This window comes from Melospiza melodia, chromosome 5, assembly GCF_035770615.1.
Source record: "Melospiza melodia melodia isolate bMelMel2 chromosome 5, bMelMel2.pri, whole genome shotgun sequence".
Classification (NCBI taxonomy): Eukaryota; Metazoa; Chordata; class Aves; order Passeriformes; family Passerellidae; genus Melospiza; species Melospiza melodia.
Genome location: NC_086198.1, coordinates 84,635,533 through 84,658,441, shown reverse-complemented (window position 1 = coordinate 84,658,441; position 22,909 = coordinate 84,635,533). Strand labels below are relative to the sequence as shown.

At 36.2% G+C, this 22,909-nt stretch overlaps 1 protein-coding gene across 1 annotated transcript in view; it reads left to right on the top strand.

The window, feature by feature from the left end:
* The window catches only part of ADGRA3 (adhesion G protein-coupled receptor A3), a 53,030-nt gene that overhangs the window by 17,923 nt on the left and 12,198 nt on the right, over positions 1-22,909 (top strand). The window contains exons 3-12 of the mRNA XM_063157722.1: positions 3,888-3,959; positions 5,921-5,992; positions 6,892-6,963; positions 8,375-8,535; positions 9,426-9,639; positions 10,529-10,693; positions 15,976-16,177; positions 19,282-19,431; positions 21,781-21,942; positions 22,217-22,420. Of these exons, the coding sequence (XP_063013792.1) occupies positions 3,888-3,959; positions 5,921-5,992; positions 6,892-6,963; positions 8,375-8,535; positions 9,426-9,639; positions 10,529-10,693; positions 15,976-16,177; positions 19,282-19,431; positions 21,781-21,942; positions 22,217-22,420 (1,474 nt within the window). The remainder of the gene's footprint in view (positions 1-3,887; positions 3,960-5,920; positions 5,993-6,891; positions 6,964-8,374; positions 8,536-9,425; positions 9,640-10,528; positions 10,694-15,975; positions 16,178-19,281; positions 19,432-21,780; positions 21,943-22,216; positions 22,421-22,909) is intronic.

Below are 22,909 nucleotides of genomic sequence, written 5' to 3'. Positions count from 1 at the left end.
TGTTAACAAATGTCTTAAGTGGTAATAAAAGTGTCTGTACAAAAAGATGCTAAGTATTTTAATCTCCATTTTGTTTTCATATTAATTTGAAATTCAACAAAGACAAGTGCAAAGGATCCTGCACCAGGGGAAGCGTAGCCCCAAGCACCAGCACAGGCTGGCACTGACCTGCTGCAAAGCAGCTCTGTGGGAAGCACCTGGGGCTCCTGGTGGACACCAAGTGTCCATGAGCCAGCAGTGCCCTTGTGGCCAGGAGGGCCAGTGGTACCTGGGGTGCATTAGGGAGAGCATTGCCAGCAGGCTGAGGGAGGTGATCCTGCCCCTCTACTCAGCCCTGGTGAAGCTCATCTGGAGTTCTGTGTCCAGTTCTGGGCTCCTCAGGACCAGAGAGACATGGAGCTCCTGGAACAGGCCCAGAGGAGGGTGACAAAGATGCTGCAGGGACTGGAACAGCTCTGTTGTGAGGACAGGCTGAGGGAGCTGGGCCTGTTCAGCCTTGAGAAGACACAGCTGGGAGGGGAGCTCATCAATGTCTGTCAGTACCTGAGGGAGGGTGGCAGGAGCATGGAGCCAGGCTCTGCTCAGGGGGGCCAAGCAACAGGACAAGAGGCAGAAGTCAGAAACCGATACACAGAAGTTCCACCTGAACATGAGGAAGAACTTCTTTACTGTGCAGGTGAGAGGAGATAGAACAGCTTTCCCAGGAGTCTCCTGCACTGGAGATACTCAAGAACCATCTGGATGCAATCCTGTTCCATGTACTCTAGGATGGCTGCATGTGGCAGGGAGGTTGGATCAAATGACCCACTGTAGTCCCTTCCAGCCTGACCCATTGGGTGGTACTGGGAAATGTAAAAATTCAGTCATAAGTATTTGTTTGATTTGCCCACAAAAAATGTATACCACAGAGAGCCAAAGAGGCTGTCTTTGTAATGTGTATAATGTATAACTATTACTATTACAGAAATTATTATTTCTATAATTTCTTACCTTGTGCTCTTCCTTCATTTCCCTTTTGAGAAAGCATTTCATACAGGAAGAGTCCATGGTAGCTAATATGTTTCCTGTCTAACATTTACTTTCAAGTAGTGCTAAGGAAGAAAAGATAATTTATCCAGTGGTAGGAAAGAAAACTTAAGGTGTGATGGTGAAATCTCTATCCTGTGAGGTTTTTGGGCCTTTATTGGATGTAACAGTGGGGCAGTTGATCTGATTTAGTGGTAATTTGAGCCAGAATATGGAGTACATGACTGACCTCAAAACATCCCTTGAAACCTGTTTTTCTACAGTCCTAACATCTGTTAGTGGCCTTCACTAATGAATATGGGGTACCCCTTATTTACAGTGTTATTTAGATTTTGGAGAAAATTAAGAATCTTTTTTGCTCTACTGTCAGTGTGAGATTTCTCTACTGCCTGGCTTGTGATTTGTGTTGTTATGGGGGTGGGGGTTTTTGTTTGGTTTTTTGGTGGGTTGCTTGGGTTTTGGGGGGGCATTTTTTTTTTTGTTAGAGGGTTTTGGGGGGGGCATGTTTTTTGGTTTGTTTTCCTTGTTTTGATTTTTAGAAGGATTCTTGATGGTGGAAGATAAAGTTGTTATAATATAAATGATGTTACCCTTACTCAAATCCTTTTCTGCATTTCTTTTGGAGAGATTTTCTTCCATTTGGACAAATATGTATCTAGAGATATATCTTGCTTAGCTGAGCTTCGCCAAAGAAAAATCACCATCTGAAATGATTAATTTCCTTTTGCTGAAGCTAAAATATAGTTTGTATAAATGTAGTCATTGATGTTAAAACCAGCAAAAAAAATTAAAGCCAAACACAACTCTCTAGTAAGGTTGTCTTCCCCACCTCTTTTTTTTTTGTGAGCAATACAAGTCTGTTGGTTTAACCACCACTGTAATTTCTTCATTTAAAGACTGTTCTACATGCTGCAGTCCTGGTAGTAGTACCAGCCTATGTTGCATTAACATCTTTCCCTGTTTCTAAAGAGCTGCTAGATGTGTCAGCACTGTTAATTTTGAGATCTTTTGTTATCTCTTTTGTTTCGCAGATTTCCTCAGGAAATCATTTTGGTAGATTGATATACAGCTAATGCCTACCCAAAGGGTAAAAGCCCCAACCAAACAGAGACTCCTCAGCTGTTGTAGTTGCAGGTTGAGAAAAGTCTTTGCACGTTGGACATTCATTGATATGAATCCACTGCAGTGGATTTATGAACGAGGTGTATCAGGGAGTGCTCTTTGAATTCATGGAGTGAAATCAAAGAGCCCTGATAATCTAGACTAGTGGATTTCCAAGGCATGTTGTGAAGGTTTTTCTCCCTCAGTGGTTTCAGCATTGAGGTTTTAAGTGTAAGTTACGTGATTTTAAATAAAAATTTGAAATATGAAGAGTAAGTGTAATTTTTCTTCCCTACTTCAAAGATTGATGGTAAATGAGTGATGAATACCTTTTATTAGTCTCAGATTTGCCATGATCTTGTATTCCAGGGTGTTATATGCCTAAAGAGCCAGCTCTTTGGGCTCCTGGTACTACTGCACTGGAAGTACTTGGCAGTTCCTGCTGCCATAGCAAGGGAAGAAAATAAAGTTAAGAGAAGTGTGTATATGAAAATTAATTTACTGCAAGGTGAATTTAACGTATTTCAGGTATTTCAGATGTTTAGGTAGAACGTTCAGGTGTGATCCATGTGCCATGATGCTGTCTGTTGTACCATGATTTGTTAATCTGTCTGCAGGAAATGCTGTTGTGAAATCTTGGGACGAATTATATTTTTACTCATGAATATCTGTGTGATGGTAGATGTAATCCTCTTGTACAGTTCTCTTTCAAGCAGAATTATTAATGTGGTAGATGTAGGAGATGTTTTTTACTCTTGCAAATTTAATCACTGCTTTTGAATGAAAGTACTATTTTTCTTTTCAAATCTAGAATGTTTGGATATGACCAAAGAGTGAGAAACTTTACCTATAGTAATAAGCACCTGTGAAGTTTCAGATAGTACTAAAGTAAAAATCAAGTGTTACTAGGGAGGTGGAAGTAATTTTAGCATTCATACAGTGATAAAGTTTGTTCAAAACTAGTATAAGTGCTATCAGGTGCTTTCTGTGACCTTTGAAATTAAGCTGTATCTGCAGAACATCTCAAGTTAGGAGTTAAAGCTCCTATATCACTTGTACAATTAATAAAGCAGTTTAATTTAATGGTTACTTTACATTTCTCCTTACAGTCTCTGAAAACTTAAGATTTAAAAATTTGCTCTGAAAATTTTCACCAGCTGTATTTGGGATTTTCAGTGAGGGCTTTGCTGTTGTGCTAGCAACATAAGTGGAAAATTTCAGTGTTGGGTCTTCGGTGTATTTTCAAGATCATATTTTGCTTTTTTTGGTAGGTGTTGGGCACTACTGAAGTATTGAAAGTTGGATAGGCTACAGAAGACAACATGTGCTAGACAGTATCATACTGTGTAATAAACAGGTGTCTCACCCTGCATAGCTGTAAACTGTTCACACTGTGGCAAAGTATCTTTGAGGCTATATAATTTCATCTGATTCAAACTGATAGAATGTTTAATGACATACATGTGCTGTTTCTGTTCCTCCTTGTAGTTAAAACAGAGATTTTTCCAATCTTGAATGGAAATCTGTTAGAGAAATAAAAATATGTTGTTGGGTTTTTTGTTTGATGCTTTGTTCTGAGTTTTTTTGGGGATGGTTTGGTTGGTTTTGGGTTGTTTGTGGGGAGGAGGGTCAGTTTGGTTTGGGTGGGGTTTTTTTTGAGGTTCTCAAGCAAATTGAGACAAGTTACTTGTATCTTTACAAATATCTCTGTTTTAAAGTGTAATTTTTGGTAAGTGCTGTGTCTTAATTTTTCTCCACAGGGATCTTAAGAACAATCTTATTAGTACCATAGATCCAGGAGCTTTTCTGGGGCTTTCATCTTTGAAAAGACTGTAAGTAGTATATTTAGCTAGTCAGTTTAAACAAAACAAATAAAAAACTTCTCAGAGAGAGAGTAAGTCTAAGCTTCTGGAACTTTAGACAGCAAAGTTATTATATATTAAAAGTTGAATATATGCTATATATATGTGATGTATAATATATACAAGTGCTGTGGAAAAAGGACTTTACTTGTAAAATTGTAAAGCAGGTATGTTTTATTTCTAGCTGGGATGCTTGGGGGATATTTCCACCATGCATGTGTACCTGGTGAGACAGGTGCCAGGTTTAAATAAACATTGATCCCACAAGCTCACACCTCCCTGCCTCTTTGTGCTTCATACTATCATTAGCCTTCTGTGGTGCCTTCTGGTGGTCATGGCCAGGGCCTTCTTGGTGAAGTAAGAGGTCTTCCTCAGGTGTTGCTTTTTGACCTCATCTCTGGGCAGGTGCAGTGGAGGTTTGGTTAACTCTCAGATCAGTTTGTCCTGGGCAAAACCAGGAGCCTGGCTTTTGCTGGCTCCTTAAGTAAAAGGTTCTGCTTTATTGGTTTTCTACAATACTTGAGTCTTGCTTTACTGAGTTTTCACAATACATATCTTACCTTTATGGCCTTCTACTAGCAACTGTATTCTTGTGTTCTGTTACAAGTTGTTCCAACCTAACAAGTTACATCCCTATGTGTTCTGTTGCAAATGGCTTTTTCTATTTTTCAAACTTGCTAAATAAGCTGTATATATTTCTGTTTCCCTCCACCTGCCTAAGTAGATTATTATATGCTTCTAAATGTCCGAATTTTTGTAAACATACACGTTTTTTATATTGCACACACACATGTATAAAACAAAGTCTGCTTTCAGCCTTATGACTGAAGAACATCCGCTGCTTGTGGCTTGGCAGCCTCCCTTGTTCTGACAGTTGCTTGTATTCCTGTTTTTTTGTACTTGAGTGGCTTGAAACCTCGCTGGATGGACATTTTTTCAGAGCTTTGATTCCATCAAGTCTTGTTTTGTTGAGTGTTAAACTCGTGATTTTTATTTTCCAAAGGTCACAGTGGAACATAGAGTTGCTATTAATACTACACTGAAGTTACAGTGCTATTTATGCTGCTTTATATAAGGTTTTGCCAACATTCCCATTAACATATTTGAGAGATTTATGTGTTGGCTGGAAAAGTTCTGTACCAGATCAAATTTGAAAAACAAAAACTCAGCATTATTGCCTTTTTTCCCCTTTTTTTAAACACTTCAGATTTTTGTAATATTGTTACACATTTTGAGTGTTAGTGATTTTTGGTATTGCCTCCCCTGTTTCTTTCTTAAATTTGTAGAGTATATATGTTAATTTTTATCTGATCACATGATCTGGCTCACTTAAAAGGAAAGTATGTTGGTAATTGCACTTCTGAAAACCTTAAAAGTAAAACTGAAGGACCAATTCTGGATCATTATTACTTGCAAGCTTAATTTTTTTTACTTGAAGAATTTTTGGTCATTTGATTCAAGACCTATACTGAAAAATATATAACTTTTAAGTATTTATTGAAGTATAATTATAAAAATGGTCTTACTTGTGTATAATAAATGCATTATTATAGGTCTCTGACATGTTAAAAATTAAGTGATGTACTCTGTGTGTGTGTGTATATATATATTTATACACACACATATATAAATACTACACAAATATGAAAATTTGCTGGGTAGGGATGTAAGCCAAGCCTGTTTAAGGGAATTTATTGGTAGGTCTAGACTTGTTGAATTGTACATGGACAAGCTATAATTAGTTAAGAGATGGATTAAGGAGTCTGTGTGCATGTGTAGACACCTTTTGGGTTTTCCTGAGACCCAGATATGCATATGGTGCAATCTGTTGCTCATGAATTTTTGTTCAAATGGTTCTATTAGCAGACTGTATGTATGTCATTGGGAAATAAACCAGCTTGTTCCAATTTTTCCTTTTTTTCTATTTACAGAGACTTAACTAATAACCGAATAGGCTGCCTGAATGCAGATATATTTAGAGGACTTGTAAACCTTATTAGATTGTAAGTATAATTTGTCTTATATAAATACACCGAAGTTTTAGCCTTGTGTAAGTTAACCTTCTTTGTTTCAAGGGGAGTAGTTTATTTAAGTGTGTTCTTGAAAGACAGCCAGTGCCTATGGTTGTGGTTTGTGACTCAGTAGCAAGCTTAAAAACAAGTGCTGGGGCCAACCCAAACCAGGCTATTCAGTGATCTGTTGGCCTTGCAGCAGTTTTCCAGTTTCTTAGAATGTGTAGCTGGGATGGAGACTAGGAGACTGTACATAATATTTTCTTTAAAAAAATATTTCAGCCTTGTAGACTCTTTCAGTATCCATGCCTTCTACAGTGGCATTGCTGTCAGTCTGTTTTGCTGGCAGTCTTGCATGTTTTGAAGTCCTTCATTTACTTTAAGAGGATAACTGGTAAGATTATGAAATATTTCTTTGCCCTGGTTGTTAGTTTCTTACACACAGTGCTTTCACCTATATATAGAAAGTGGTATGGATAATATTTTAAAAAAGCATTCTGATAGATTGAACATGCTTCTTAGAGCATGTTAATAGGAAGGCAGCAATTCACTGTGAACAACAAAATTAATTTTACACTTCTTGAAATCTGTGCTCAACATCTGCCAGTTGATGCTTTAAGTAAAAGTAAAGTCTCTGCATTTACTTTTTTTTCCAATCTTAAAATTCTTCACCTAAACCAAGAGTGTTAGAGAAAAGTTTATTTAGAGATTTTTGCTAGGCTATTGAGACCTGATTATTATTCTTATAGTCTTGTGAACTAATTAAAGTGTTGTAATAACACCTTGTAACTTTTAAGCATAGAGTTATATTGAAGAGAAGTGTTTTTTTTATTTCATATGTCATTTGTCTGAGGATGAGTTCAAATCATGAACATACTTTTATTTCTCAGGAATCTTTCTGGAAATCTGTTTTCGACACTTACACAGGGAACATTTGATCATCTTGGTTCACTGAAGTCTCTGTAAGTACTTGCTGCATCTAGTCCTATATTATTCTGAAAAAGCAAAGCCATTTTCTCATCTGGGCTTCCAAGAGTTTTATTCTATATGTATCACTTATTAATTTATAGTAAATAAATAGCATTTTACACCTTTATAGCAAAAGAACCAAATACTTCTAAGCAAGATCTTAGTCCTTGATGAGCAGTATAATTTTGTTACACATAACAGTGGGTATAATATCAGCCTCATGTTCCTTTGCTCTCTCTTGGTTTCATGAGTTGTAATCTTGTGTAAGAAAGAAAGTAATTGAAAAAAAAAAGTGCTGATGACTAGCTTATTCTTTTCCCTGGTAGTCATGACAGTTGGTTCACTGTTCTGGGACCTAATCAAAAGCTTTGGTTTCTGCGTTTGACACTGAGTTAATTTCTTGTTTATATTTATAAAGGAGAATGTTTCTTACCCTCCCTTCATCCCTTTCATTGTTCATAAGGTGTTATTCCTGATATTTTAGTTGTCTGCATAAAGGTTGCTAACCAACAACACCACAGAAATGACAAGAGCACCTGGATATAACATATTATTATTAAAATAATGGATGATCTGGAGGAATTCATGTGAACAAACACCAAATGGGGTTTCATAGGAATGTTGATTTAGTGTTTGTAGTGTTCTGCCTGTGATGTGTTATCCTCTGGACATCTGCAAAAAGAGAAATAAAATGTTTTCACTAGAGGTAAAAACCAATGTAGACATAGTCATATGTTTTGCTACATTTTTACCTGTTTCTAAACAGATAAAATAATAATTTCTGAACAGATAAAATTAATTAATTAATCCCTTAATTTAGCTGATTTCAGCTGACATCTATAGGGGATTTAGTATGTCTTTTTACTACAAAGTACTGAATTATATAGAAAAGATGGAGTCAATTAAAAGCCTTATAATTTTCATGTAGAGGAGAATGAAATTGTGTGAATAGTGCTTCTGAAAAGAGAAACAGTTGGGGAGCTATTTTTATTTCAGTTGATTTTACTGCTAAAGCATTTGATCACTACATTGAAGCAATGAAGTGTCTTAGGTTATGATGATGCATATTCAAGCAGTTCTTTCTTATTGCTCACTTGAAGTAGCATGAACACATTCCATGAAAGAAATTCCTAGTATTATTTTCATGCACTGGTATTAGATATTCCTCATTTTTATGGAGAGGATTCCTTTTCTGAGGGAGTATGTCTTTTTGTTCTCAGAGTACAGCTTGCAGAGGGTTAGAGTAACTTCCAGTGGGTAGAGGTAGGCAAATCCACTGTAGTCTAGACTTTGCTTGTTGCCTTCCTGGTGACAATGAGAGGCATGGCACAACTGTTAAAAGTTTAGCTTTCAGACATTGGAATTCTGCAGTTTGTCACTGTAAATGCCTGTGTTCTGTTGCAGAGAATTTCAAACTGATTATCTTCTTTGTGATTGCAACATACTGTGGATGCATCAGTGGTTAAAGGAAAGAAACATAACTGTACGTGAGACTAAATGTGCCTATCCCAAGTCACTTCAGTCACAGACAGTGACTGGTGTTAAACAGGAGCTTCTCACCTGTGGTAAGCACTGCAGGCAACTGGTATTTGTTTACTAATGCATTCCATGTTCTGCTAATATTATTGAGCTGAGTTTTTTGCTGTATTTCATTTCCCTAATATTCAAGACTTAAATGACAGTGGTAATAACAAATTCCTTTTCAAAGGTTGATCTTGAGTTGTGATTCATTATTGCTTGCATTTGGAAATGAATAATAAATAAATTGATGATGGTGGATGTTAGTTTGTAGAAACTAAGGATAAGTAGCTCTCTTGATGAACTCCTTTTTCCAGCTAATCTGTATTTTTCAGAGATCTTTACCTAAATGTCACAAGAGGAACCAGAAACTGATAATTTCTTTCATAGGTGTAGCTATGTGATTTCAGATACGTCAATTATTCTAACCCCAAATTTCTGAAGTTAAAAGATCTTCATTTTATGAGTTGCTTTCCTGTGTGGTGATTCTATTCTTGACTAGCCTTCTTTTTGTGACAAAACTGTGACCGACTTCCTTAACTTCTTTTTTTATATTGGAATTATTCCAGCTGTAAAAATAAAAACTCATATGTTACTGTTATTTTGAAGTCCAGGTGAAAAACTGGGAAAAACTAAAATGCATAATTACATTTTTCCTTCAAATTTCTATTTTCTACTCTTTTAGATATGGGCTAGCAAAAAGTCTTGAAATATATTACATTAAAGGAATACACATTTTGAAAAAGAATATGATGATAATTTGTATTTTTCAATGTCCAATGCAGTAAATGTAGTTTTTATATGCCTCTTACCAGATGCAGCGTTATATTGATATATAAATAATTGATACTCATTTAGTGTATCTATTTCCCCTTTTGAAAATTAGTTCTATAACAGATTCTTGCTGTTAATTGTGGTTTTATGCCTTGAATTCTAGAACCGCCGCTTGAATTACCGTCTTTCTACATGACTCCATCTCATCGTCAGGTGGTCTTTGAAGGAGACAGTCTGCCCTTCCAATGTATGGCTTCATATATTGATCAAGACATGCAAGTCTTGTGGTATCAGGATGGGAAGATAGTGGAAACTGATGAGTCCCAGGGTATTTTTGTTGAAAAAAACATGATTCATAACTGCTCCTTGATTGCAAGGTGAATCCATAGTGAGAAAATTTATTTCCTGCTTCTTACTTTCTACTCTGATTTAGTGACTATTACCATAACAGTAAGGCCCTCTCATATCCTCACTGAGGGAACATGTACACAGAAACTTCCCTAGTAGGGGAGTAATCTTCACACATCTCCTATTAACAATAAAGTTGGAGGTCAAGAGATTTGGTAGGTCAAACCTACATGCTTAAAATAGGATTAGCTAGAGGAAGTTGCAGTTTCACCCAATGCATTAATTTAAAACATGTTTGTGGTAGGATACGTTTGTTTTCCTGGAATGTTAAAATTACCAAAATGTTGGAAGCAAGGCATTTAACTGAATTGCTCATGAATTCTTTACTTTTCCTTTTGAGCACACCACAGTTGTTAATATTGTTCTCCAGCAGAGATCTAAAAGTGTAATTTGTTCTGCCTGCAGCAGATTGTTGACTTATTCAGCATCTACTGAGTGGCTATATATCCTGTAATTGTATTAGTAAATTAGAGCATCAGTGTTTGTAACAAATTATGCATTTGGGAATTTATTTTAGTTTGGCCTTCCTAAACAACTAAAAACTTTGTCTTGAATAGCAATGATAACATTTGAGGAATTTGGACTTCTTTCTGAAGTCTGAGGACTTTTTCCTATGGCTGTTCTTTTTGTTTCCTACCTTGGCAAAACTAAAAGCCCAAAGAATAGTAAATACTTCTCTGTTAATTACAGTACTTTGAGATGTAAATAGCTCTGGTTTTATAAGATCACTCATGGCTGTATGTAATTTGGTTTTTCTTCCATTGTCTTTCTGTACTTATTAATTCATCTTTTGGCAAAAGCTTACATAAATGTTGTTGCAAGACTGTTTTGATTTATTCTTTTATTTTATCTTTCCAGTGCACTGACAATCTCGAACATTCAGGCTGGCTCCACGGGAAACTGGGGATGTCATGTACAAACCAGACGTGGGAATAACACAAGGACAGTAGATATTGTGGTGTTAGAAAGTTCTGCCCAGTACTGCCCTCCAGAGAGGGTTGTGAACAATAAAGGGGATTTCAGGTTAGTAACATCAGGTTTTTTTCAGAGTAAAAAAAGTCCCTTTAATTTAGCTTTTAACTAAGATTTTATGCATTAGAGGCGCCTGTGTGGATGTTTGCGTGTAAATGGTGTGTAATAGATTTTTATCTGTTCTAAATTACCGGGTGTCGACAGAAGCGCAAGAAATTTTACTATGAAATGTTAAACTCTGAGCCTGCTAACACGTCCTCAAAAGATACTGAAACTAACCTATGATACTTGAAATATATAAATGAAATTATTTAAGTAGTTAAAGTTCTGTAGATTGCCTCTAAGATTAAGTTAGACCACATACTGACAGGGGGCTTTCTGCCAGGTTATCATTCTCTTTTTAAAGGCCTTCTGCTCCTATATGGTAAAATATACAAATATTTAAGAAATATGCAAAATAATTTGGATCTTTTTCCCCCCTGTGAGTATTAAACAATAAGAATGGTGCTGCTTGCTTTTAATGATTGTTGGGACTCTAGTGGTAGCTGTGATATTCCATTGTGTTGTGTGTTGCAGAGTATTTTATCTTTTGTTCTTATCTCTTCACCTGTTTTCCCTTTTCTGATCTTTCTGCTGCTGGTCACTCTAACAACACGTTACTCCTGGAGGTGCCAGCTGTAACAGATAGCTTCTGTATAGATTCTCTATATGTAAGGTAATTCCCTTTATGACTACTCTGTGTTTCACTTCCCTGCAGTAGTTCCTACTGAGAATTAGTGTCTGCAATAGCATTGTGTTCACTATGGTGCATAGGGTTTCTTAATGTTGTATGAACTGCTTTTATCCACTCATTTCACTTTTCTTATGCTGCTTGGCTGTGTTGATCTTCTGCTTGGTCTTTTGTTTACAGTTAGAAACTTTTCCTTTCCCTGTGTGCATTAGAGTTTTTAAAGCCATGCTCTTTGTATAGAGCTGATCTATGACCATGTATTTTTTATATTAAGAAATGTAAAGTTCAACCACATTGCAGGGACATAGTTTTTGTGGGGGAGAGAAAAACAAGCTTTCATCTGCAGAAGACCTCCAGCTGTAGCTGGAGCAAAAATTCATTTAAAGTCCTATCTGAGAGCATTATTTCCAAGAGGATCTCCTTTATGTTTTTCACTTGGACAATTTGAGAAGCGTTGAGTATTCCTTCATTAGTAAGGGAATTAGTGTTAAGATCACTTGCTGTACAGAGGCATTTTAGAATTACTAAAGAAGTTCACTTTCACATTGTAAGGGATTATTTAGATAAGTAACTGTGCATGTTGTCTTTTTACACTGTGGTGGTTTCAACTGCAGCATTACATTAGAAAAGGAGAACTTCCTGCATTAGATAAAAGGTGAAGAAAGTCAAACAGACACAGGTTGTATTCATCAAAGAACACATCTATTTAAATCACTTATGCATTTTTTTATGATACTAGTGTGAATTGTTCTTCTTTGATTTGCCATTAGAGGTGAAAACAGATGGTAAAGGCTTATTTCAAAGTGTTTTCCATTAAATTAACCTGTGCTGTTCAGTGACTGTTCAGTGTAATAGGATTTACCCCCTCTGGAATTCAGTAGAAAGAAATAAGATTTCAGGAAATGTTCAGTTTATCAAAAAGTTCTCTGTGTCTGGGTTTACTATAACAGACTTCCTCTTGTAGCTAGGGTAGAGTAATAATAAAGAGTAATTTTTCACCTTTGAGAGCATATGGAAATAAGGCTTTGACTAGTGAGAAAATGGTTCTGAGCAGATGGCTGTAAATGATCCTAGGTGTATTTGATTTTATAGGTTTTTTTAGTTGGAACTGGTTAGTCATTTTAGCTTGGATGGTGTTTCAAAACTGGCATCTAGATTTTTATCCCTGCAGAGATGGGATAGCAAAGAGTAGCAAAGGAGGGAGTTTTTCTTCAGTGTCTTTGGCTCGGTGTTAGTTCAGCATAGTTTGCAAGGGTTAGGCAGAAACTTCATCCTGGAATATGTTTTCTTTAATTTAAATATTCTAAGGCTTACTCAGATAAACTCCCTGAGTATTTTACAATGATTAAATTGAAAATACAGTTTGCATGTTAAAATACTTTCACTTCAGTAAATCCTTTAACTGTTGTTCTTAGCATAATTTTATATGGTAGTTGATAGAATTCTTTTTAAATATAAGAATTATGTTTTTGAAAAGTGTTAGTCATTGGGCATAATATATTTTAAAACTGTATTTAACATGCTGAATTTAGAGGTTTACTAAGATGTGATAAAAGAGACTGCACTATCTTTAAGCTAATGAAATTATGATATAAAAACTCCTCATTGTAACTTTGTAACTGAAAGTTACTGTTCGTTTAAAGAAATGAGAGCTTTCAAAACAGAATTAATATGTGAGAAAGAAAGGATTCTTTTATAATGTCATGGTCTGCCTTTTTTTCCCCCTGAAATGAAATTAAAGTGCTTAAACATAAATGAACCATCATTCCCCCCACAGCTGTCTACACTCATGTATATGTGATAAATTTTGAGCACCTAATTATACAGAGTAATGAAATAAGAGTGTTAATACAGCCCAGATTGGCACTTCTGCTAGCAGTTGGGTTAACTGTGAAAGACATTCAAGCTTAGACTCACAAGGAATTAAGAATACAAATTTACATAGCCTTTGTTTGCATGGTAAGAATTTCATGCCCTTAATCACCTTTTGAGCTCTGCTGGAAGGATGTCCTCCTTTCCTTCATGGAAACTGGAGAATGACTCTAGCTCATGTCATGCAGGTGTTGGGAAGAGCAGCTCATGACTGAGAATGATACAGCTTAACATTCATTTAGCAAAATTAGCAAATAAGGGAAAAGTTAAAGCTAAAATCACTTCCCCTCTCTCATTAATCACTGGGCTACAAAGAAACTGGTACCTGTGCAAGGGGGTTTTATGCATGGTAGAGGAAAGAGGCTAAAAGATGCTGTGGTTTGGAAGTGTTTCTCTCCATGGTGCTGTGCATTTCTATTGTTTTTCTGATGTGAGATTATGGCACAGAGCTGTTGAGTTTTAAATTGTCCCTTTTATGTCTGGTTTAGTAGAAAGCTTTCTAAATCATTTTACAAATAATACCTTAGTCTTAACAGTAAAATATATCTGTACATATCTAAATTTGTTCTAAAGGGAGTGTAGACTATAAGACTATCTGGTATTACTTGTATTCTTTTGAGAAGATCATGGCAAAAGATGATAAAATGCTGTGTAGGGACAAAAATGCAAAGTAAACTCAGGGAGAATGAAAGGACAAGAATGAAAGAGAGTGGTAATAAAATAGGGAAAGTGGAGATAAGAAGAGGGAGAAAAGTCAAATAACCTTATGATAATCTAATAACCTTTGAAGCAGTGTTCTCACTTTTTTTCTGTTTGATGGCTGTAGAAGTTCTAGAAGATACATATATAGCTTAGAAATAGTACTTGTTTAAAAGCATAGTAATTGAAGCTCTCCTGAAAAACCTGTTTTACATTTGAGTCCTAGTCTGAGAAGCCAGAGAAAAACTGTTTAGTCTTTTTCTACTACTTTAGCACTAGACGTGAATAGTGAGAAAAAGAACAGCATGTGCCATATTTCAGTTAAAATATTTGTCTTGGAGGTTGTGTCATAAAACCTCTGTCAGGACCACAGAATTTAAATTATTCCAAGGCCATGTGACACTCAGTCTGTAAGGTGATACATTCAGAAAACTGAGCTGACCACACTTCTACTGAAAATGCTTTGGAAAAATACAACTTCTAGAAAACTGTAAAGACAGAGACAAATATCCCTTTCAAAGTGGCATCTTTGATGTTGAACTTGAAATAAAAATTTCAGCATTGATAAATGGTTTTGGAAATTATGTTTTGGTACTCCAGTGGCAATGTTTCTGGAAATCTGATTTCACATTCCAGAAGTGGAGGTTTGAGTGTATTATGCAAGGTATTTGTGGGCCTGCATGTCTCGTAACAGCTGTGCCAGCTGATTTATTAGTTGTCCTCATCTGCCTGTTTTCTTTTTTGGCTTGGTTCTCTGAAGGCTTATTATAAATACATAAAAATTGGGACCACAGAAGTATTTCATCTTTGTACTTGTTTTTCCAGTCTGTGTTGAATCAGAGTTTATTTCAATTTGTTGCTACTGACATTTCAGAGACTTGGATAAATGTACATGTATTGTATCCTGCTGTCCCTCCCTCCCTTCCCAGCAGATGCATAACTTGTTCTCTCTGTGAGCAGAGTTGGCCAGACATGATTCAGTCTGATATTTTGTTACCTTGCTGAGGTGCATGTAACATTTCACTAAGGTTACTGCTGGAATTGTGGCAATTCATAATAATACTGTTGTAATTTTTTTCTGAGGAAGATTTTTGTCCTTTTGCCTTTTTTACAGTTAAAAAAATGTTAAAATCCTTTTGTTACCATTGCAGAATCTGTATCTGTTCTTTTAATTAATTTACATTCTCTGAAATGCCTCAATATGATTCCAGGCATTTAAAATCTGTGCTAGTTATTTTTGAATTTTGTTCTTTCTTTTAATTACCTCTGTTGTCACCAAATCTGTTCTGCTCTAATGAATGACCAGTGTATTACAGATGTATAGCAGTTTATTTTCTGGGGCTTTTGTTATCTGTGTTTGTTTGTACAGATAAAATATGCAGTAAACTTAGGGGAGAAAGTGGAGAGAATGTTAGGAGTTTTCTTAAGAAGGGCATAGTTTCACATACCTTGAGTGAAGGAAATTCTTGTCTCCTTTCTTGACGTTAAAAACAAATTTTTTCCCATTAAATTCTATTTGGTATTTTGTTTGCAAAACTGGTCAGAGTGGTTGTACTTCTGCTACTAGTGTTTCTTGAATACTGCAAATGTAATCGTCTGTTCATATCTGCAGTTTGGTGCAAATATGAGTGCAGTTGTTTGACGGTTGTATTGATGCATTTGTAGAGGACAAGTAGAAAGCAAGCATCAATTTGTTTTTATGGTGTTAACAGGGAATTTTTGCATGAAGTAGGCAAAGTTTTTTATCAAAAAATTGTGAACTATTTTAATAATTTTACAAGCACCTTCTCTCCACCTGAAACCTCATGAAAAAATTCAAAACCATACTAGCATTTAGAACTCATTTTGTTAATAGACAGAAATATGAACAGCTTGAAAGTGCTGAAGATGAGCCAAGGTGGCCCTTTAAATAGTTTAGAGATGCTTAGTTTTGAGTGTCTCTTTATTTCATGTTGTAGTGCTTAATCCTTTTATTTGCTTGTGATGTAAATTTGTCTAAATGTGAGGATTTTTTTCCCTTTTGACTCCCCAGGTGGCCCAGAACATTGGCAGGCATCACAGCATACCTGCTGTGTACACGTTACTCTGCTGGCAGTGGGATATATCCTGGCAGCTCCCAAGATGAGAGAAGAGCCTGGCGCAGATGCGACAGGGGAGGGTACTGGGCAGACGAGGACTACTCCAGGTGCCAGTATGCAAATGATGTGACTCGAGTTCTGTATATGTTCAATCAGGTAATTTGTGCATTTCTGTAAAACCAAATTATGAAAGCCTAATTAATGAAAATAAAAACTCAGAAGACCCTTTATTTTCTTCAAGCTAGAAATACTGGTGGTCTAGATAGTTTATGGTGGACACACGCCTTTGAGTACAATACTGAAACTTGTAGGTTTAGGTTAAAAGCTTGGTTTAGTACCTGTTTTGAATGCCCTAGATTGAAAGTGCAAGGAAGATTTTATTTTTGTACTTATCTAAAGCATAAGAGAATGGCTTGTCATGATTATTTTTGTCAGCTGGATGCCCTGTTCTGCCCACATGCTATAAAGTAACAAGGCAGGCTTAATCTGTAGTGAGAACAGCTCTTTTCATGGTAGTGGTAGAAAGTAGTCAAACTCTGCTCTGCCTTTGTTACTGTAAACCTTTGGTAGATTTGGTGTGATTGATAAGGGTTAACTCGTGAAAGTAGTAAGTAAAAACTAGGCTTCTTTATCTGGTTGTACTTACCAGGTTGAAGAGAGCATTCTAGAATTTAAATTGTAGCTATGAAACAAAATTTTTCAGCTACAAGTTCCTTTTGAGGTTTATGTAGTTAATGCACACTTCCACAAATGCTGTTCTGCAGCAGTGTACCCATCCTTGTCTGTATAGGTGCTCTGTTGGAAATTACTCCATAAAGCTTTGAACTTTTGGTTTAAGCTTGTTTTCCAGCTTGTGCAGTCAGAACACTGGTCTGCATGCAAGAGGTGAAACCATGGAAATATGAGATTGATCTTGGTGTGGTGTTTTGGAGTTTGGTGGTTGGTATTTTGTTTGTTTTTTATTAATAATGCTTGGTCATTGGATGATGATGTTGGTAGCACCACTTAAGTTTAATATGGGGCCATGGTGCTTGTCTGAGCCCAGGGTAGGATTTCTACATGTTGTGTGGGTTTGGAGTGTTCCAGTTCATCTCACAATCTTTTAGGAAAACTTCACGCTACCTATCTGAAGCACCTCAGCCCCCAACTGTGACAATCAGATCCAAACTGGTGTTTTCCACTTTGGGATGCCTTAGATTTATACACACAGTGACATCTTGATGTCCAGTTGATTGGGCTAACTCCAGTTTGAGGCAAAAGATTTGTACTGCCTATTGTGTAAGGGGGCTGACTTGCTCCCTCTGTGTTCAGGTACTTAATAATGCTGACACAGCTTTCTGTTCTCCTTCTCTGGTTCCCTGAGGACCCCTGTGCACTGGCCAACAAAGATGGCAGGAGTGAGAAGGAAAAAAAAAGGGAATGCCTGTTCTGGCCCAAGAAAAACTTAAAGGTTGACATAACTGTTTGCTTTTCTGCTTTATATTCTTGGCACTAGAGGTGCATGCCTTGTCTTGGTCACATGAAAAAGGTTTGAGGGCTCAAATGTTCTTTCTTATTGACTGGTTAACAGGAGAGAGGTGATGCTGGGATCACTTTGTCCTTTTCTGGGACACAGAAAGGTTGAGTGTTAGTTTAAATAGAGCTTCAATGCTCCTGGTTTGCTTTTTCCTCACCTGGGAATTCACATTTTTCTGCAAGGTCTGTAACAACTCAGTGCCACTCCTGCCTATTTACCATAGCCCAGATGCTCAAGAGCATGGATAACGTAAGGTTGTTTTAACTGCTTTTGGTTAGCCAGCATTTTTCAGGTTGTGGAAAAATGCTGCCAGCTTTGTGTTAGGAAGTTTAAAGTGTAAGCATCAGACTGCTATCTTCAGAAAAGCAGAATAATTTTCATGTGTGAAGTAGATAACCTCCTATTATCTACTCAAAAATAAATGTAAACAGGTATTCTATGCAGAACTTCTTTTAAAAGGAGAAGGGAAATGTTTTGGGTTTGGGAGTTGTTTTTACTTAGAAAAATTGCCTTCTTTTAATGTGTAGTAGACCTGGAAATTTTAGCAGTATTCTGCACAGAAGTTTCTTGTCTCTGAGACTAATGTTAAATGTAATCATGTTACAAGCATGTTTATAGCCTTTGAATAAAGGTAGTTGAGCTGTTTTGAACATCAAAACTTTGCCAAACATTTTAAATCAAACAAAGGTTCACATGTAAAATAAAATAAAACCTTTATAACATTCTACAAGTGCATTCATATTCTGCTGTTCTTGTTTGTGTATTGAACAAGTACGGTTTTAGGTGACAAGAAATTCATGATTAAAGAAAAAGTTCAAAGAAATCATGCAGTGTCTGAATTTAAAGGTTGACTTTTTTCAGTATGTGTTATGACTTTGAACTTTATTTGCACTTTAAATATATAACTTTCAGCAAATTGACAAAAAAATTAACTTCCATTACTCAGATTGGAATTTATGTACAAGTGCTAAGACTGGCAAGGACAAATATATAGTTGTGCTTAGGTGGCACTTTTCAAATTCAGTAGGGCAGACTAGATATCTCCACGCCAAAAACCAGAGAGAGAGCCTCTGTAGTTTAGATTATCATGGATAAACAACATCTGAACATGAGCTGATAACATTAGCACAGCTTTCCAGTAATCTATGTAAAATTTCCCGGTTTTGGTTCCTGCTGGCTGAGACATGTGGATGTTGTGTATTATTTAGTGAAGAATTTTCCAGCATGGGGTTTGTTTCAGGAGTGAAACAAACCCCATGCTGGAAAATCTTTGTTATAGTGAGATCTGTCTTGTTTTCTTGTGTGTCTATGCCATTCCAAATGTTTCCTATAATTACAGAATTGAGAGTGAATGCTGTGGCAGTGGTTTGTTTGAATTGGTTTTGGCTTCTCTTGCTATATTTAAAGAGCTTTGTGTTGTCATGCCTTGGCTTTGGTGAAAATGAAAATAAGCAGTTGACAATACTGTTTTGGGGGATTTTTTTCCTTTTTTTGGTGTAATACCTCTCTCCCTTCTAGGACAAACAGCACAAATCCCAGTTGCTGGCTGCCAGTACAAACAGTAGTTCTCTGGCTTGTAGGAAATGTTTTTGCTTACAGATAAGGTGGTGGTCCTTAGCTACTCAGAATACTGTGAGCCCTCTTGGAGTTGTTCTCCTCTTTGGATCAATGCTTATTTAGTAATTGGTGAAGTGTTGTCTCTATCTTGTTCTTTTTCAAATGCTCATGTTTGTTCTCTCTTTAGATGCCTCTCAACCTCACTAATGCAGTGGCAACAGCAAGACAGCTCTTGGCTTACACAGTTGAAGCAGCAAATTTTTCTGATAAAATGGATGTTATTTTTGTGGCTGAAATGATAGAGAAATTTGGAAGATTTGCTGAAAAATATAAAGAGGTAACTGGATAATTTGCCATCACTTTAAAGATAACTGAAGTGTTTGTCCTTAAGTATTCTGAGCAGTGAAATCTTCCCAACACTAGATGCAGGCACTGAGTTAGTGGATTGTCAGATTCTATTCCATGTTTTTGTTTGTTTAGTAGGTCCCTGAAGTTGCTGACCCATGGTCACAGACTTTGCATTCGCGCTGAGATGATCCAGCATTCACTGGACCTGTATGTGAGTAACACCTCTGGTCAGCACTGGAGCAGGGAGATAGGTACAGTAAGTCTGTTTTTATTTAATATGGAGTGGGTCACACAGGTTTTCATTGGTATGTTCTTATCTAAAAACAAATAATGAAAGCCTCAGAGATCCTCTCAATAATGAATAAAACAAGACTTATCTTCTCCCCTTCTACTATGATAGACTGTCTTTATTCAATATTGAGCCATATCTCTAAGGTTTTCAGGACTCCTCTGTCTTGCAGGATATAACATAAGACATTAAAACAAAATCTTAGAGAACGCTCATTTTTGGGGAGAAAATTGCAAGTAGTTGAATAGTCCCACCAGTGGGTAGAAACTCTCTGTTTCACTGCTGAACAGAGGTTATATTGATCTCACTGTGCAGTGCATGTTGGGAAGTTGGAGACCACAATGCCTCGAGTTTAAACTCGTGCATAAAAAAAAGCCAAATTTTCCCTGTCCGCCCTCCACCAAACCATAAATGCTGGTTCTCCATCCTTTGCAGAACTCCTTAGAGGATTTTCATCTTGGACAATGGGTTTTTTTTCTCAGTGGATTTGTTTCGAAGCCAGCCTGTGATTTGCTGGTATATTTAAAGAACATGAGTACAATTTCATGTGAAAATTTTAGTAGCTATTAAGGCTTGGTTTCTTCTCAGGTTGTTACTTGTTCTTGACCCTGTTTTTCATATTGATTTAGTTATACCATACTCTTATTCATTTCCTAGTTTGTGCTAAAGGGGCTGTTTAAAAGATTAGTACAATAAATAACAAATTATTAGCACTTTCGTATCAGAAGCAACAAGACAATTGTTCAGAAAGTTCTTAGCAGATTGTCTTAATTTAGAATACAGCTGGAAAAACTTGCTCATACCTCGATAAGTAGGAGAAAGAATAATGTGTAATATATTTTAAAAGCATGACACAACTTTAATTCTGCAAATTGTGCTGGTTTATTCTAAAGTCACTGTGTGTTGATGTGTAAAACTTGTTGCCATTTCTCGAGTAGTAATGAGTCATGACAAATACTTTCAGTTAATTTAACTTTGTTGTTGAAGATTTAATGAAAGGACTACAGCCTGCAAATGCTACTTACAAGAATTTTTACTGATTGAAAATTATGTTCCTCAGAGAGCCAGTTCTCAAAATAACAAATACTTTTTTATTCCAGTTCTTGCCTTTATATTTAAAGATTTTTAAAGAGAAGAGCAAATTACTCTATTCTCTTATTAGTAATATTGAGGAAAAAAAATTGGGAAGCCTGCATAGCAAAGGAGATACCTTCCTCACCTTACCCTTTGTCTCTTCAAGCTGAAAATTCCAGTCCTTAAATTTAAGCACTGTCAATTGCATTTTGGTCAATTCAACTAAAAATTATACTCATCTTTGCTTTTGGTCCAGTATTTGTCATTGCTCCTTAAATGTGAAAATCTTGCATAGGTCAATGTTGTCAATATTTTTGGTAGAGAGGCCTAAATAAGTAAGTTCCCTTTATCATTTGTTTTTCATACAGAAGGCAGGGTAAGGACTGAACTTCAAAACAATGTAATTGATGGTTTGAAAGCAGCACTGGTACCTATGGATATTTGCTGTCTCTCTCATGTAAATCTGTGACCTAAAACAGGTCATGCAAATATGAAGGCAAACAAGAAAGCAATTTTAAAAAAGTTTGACTTGCTAAAAGGAAGCAAAACAGATGGGTTGTATGCTAATTTTTGCCTGTTTTCTCTTTTCCTATTATCTTCTGTTATACATGCAAACTGTATTATAGTTGATTTATAGTTTTGGTTTCCAAGTTGATTGTAAATGGTCCTCTTAAGCAGTTAGTACGGTAGAAGGTGGAGTATCACACCATTTCCTTTTAATAAAATATTTATCATGGGTTTTTTCCTGAGTACTATATAAACTGACACATTCTATTGGCACTACATTTTTCTTCAGTGGGAGTAAGTGTCCAAGTCAAAGTTTTTCAGTATCAACGTGATGAGGTGATTCAAATAGGAGCAACCATTTTCTTTGTGCTTTTTGTGCTGCCAACTCACTTTGTGTTTTCTGATGATGACCCCGCCTGCTGAATGCTTTCACACCTATAAAAGAGTCTTACTTCTCTTCCATGTTAGCTTGGCGACGTCATGGTGGACATAGCAAGTAATATTATGTTGGCTGATGAACGTGTTCTGTGGATGGCACAAAGGGAAGCCAAGGCTTGCACCAGAATTGTACAGTGTCTACAGAAAATCGCTATGTATCGGCTTGCAAATGGAGCTCAAGTTTATTCTACTGTAAGCATTAATTTATTTATTTATTTAGAGGAGGTTTTGCTCACTCTTGAATTTGAATAGCTTTTTATTTTTCTTAATAAATGCTGGCATTATCTAAAATGTCTATTATTTCTGACGGGTGTAGAGCAATACTCTGAAAAGATTTATACCTGCCAGATAACTGAATGGTTTTCTGGATGTGTTTTTCTGTGAAGACAGAGAATCCCTTTTAGATTATTTATTATCCTGTCTGTGGTGTGTAAAATCATTTAATGTTTGATTTTTGTTGTTACAGTATTCTCCAAATATTGCTCTTGAGGCCTATGTAATAAAGGCTGCTGGTTTCACTGGGATGACTTGCACCGTATTTCAGAAAGTGGCTACATCAGACCGTACAGGACTCAGTGATTATGGGAGAAGAGACCCAGATGGAAATCTAGATAAACAACTAAGCTTTAAGTGCAATGTTTCAAATACCCTGTCAAGCCTGGCTTTAAAGGTGGGATGCTCTTTGTTTCCCTACTGACTTTGCAATTATATATATGAATAATTTGGCAAGCAAGTTGATTGTTACTAATTTCTAAGTTTAAATTTGCATTTTTGTGTAATCCAAAATGACTGTGAGAAGAATTAAAGGGGTAAAGGATAATAAAGCTTGATCATAAAATAGTTGTTTTAATGGACACAGATTTTAATAAGTAGGTGTGGTTTTCTTCATTGTAACTTCGTAACTTGAAAGATCCTTTCTGACTTTTTCACAAGTATGGAAATTGAGACGCTTCCTAGTTTGTAATAATACATCTTTATTTTTCTGTATTTTCACCTTAATTACATATTAAATCAGATATTAGCAGTGTCCTTAAAAATGTGAAATATTCTGCTCAGAGTAATACTGTAATTAAGCATGAAGTAGAAGATGGACCTGTGATAGTTTTGTGTGTGCATGTGCATATACACACACTCACCTACATATATTACATCTCTGTAT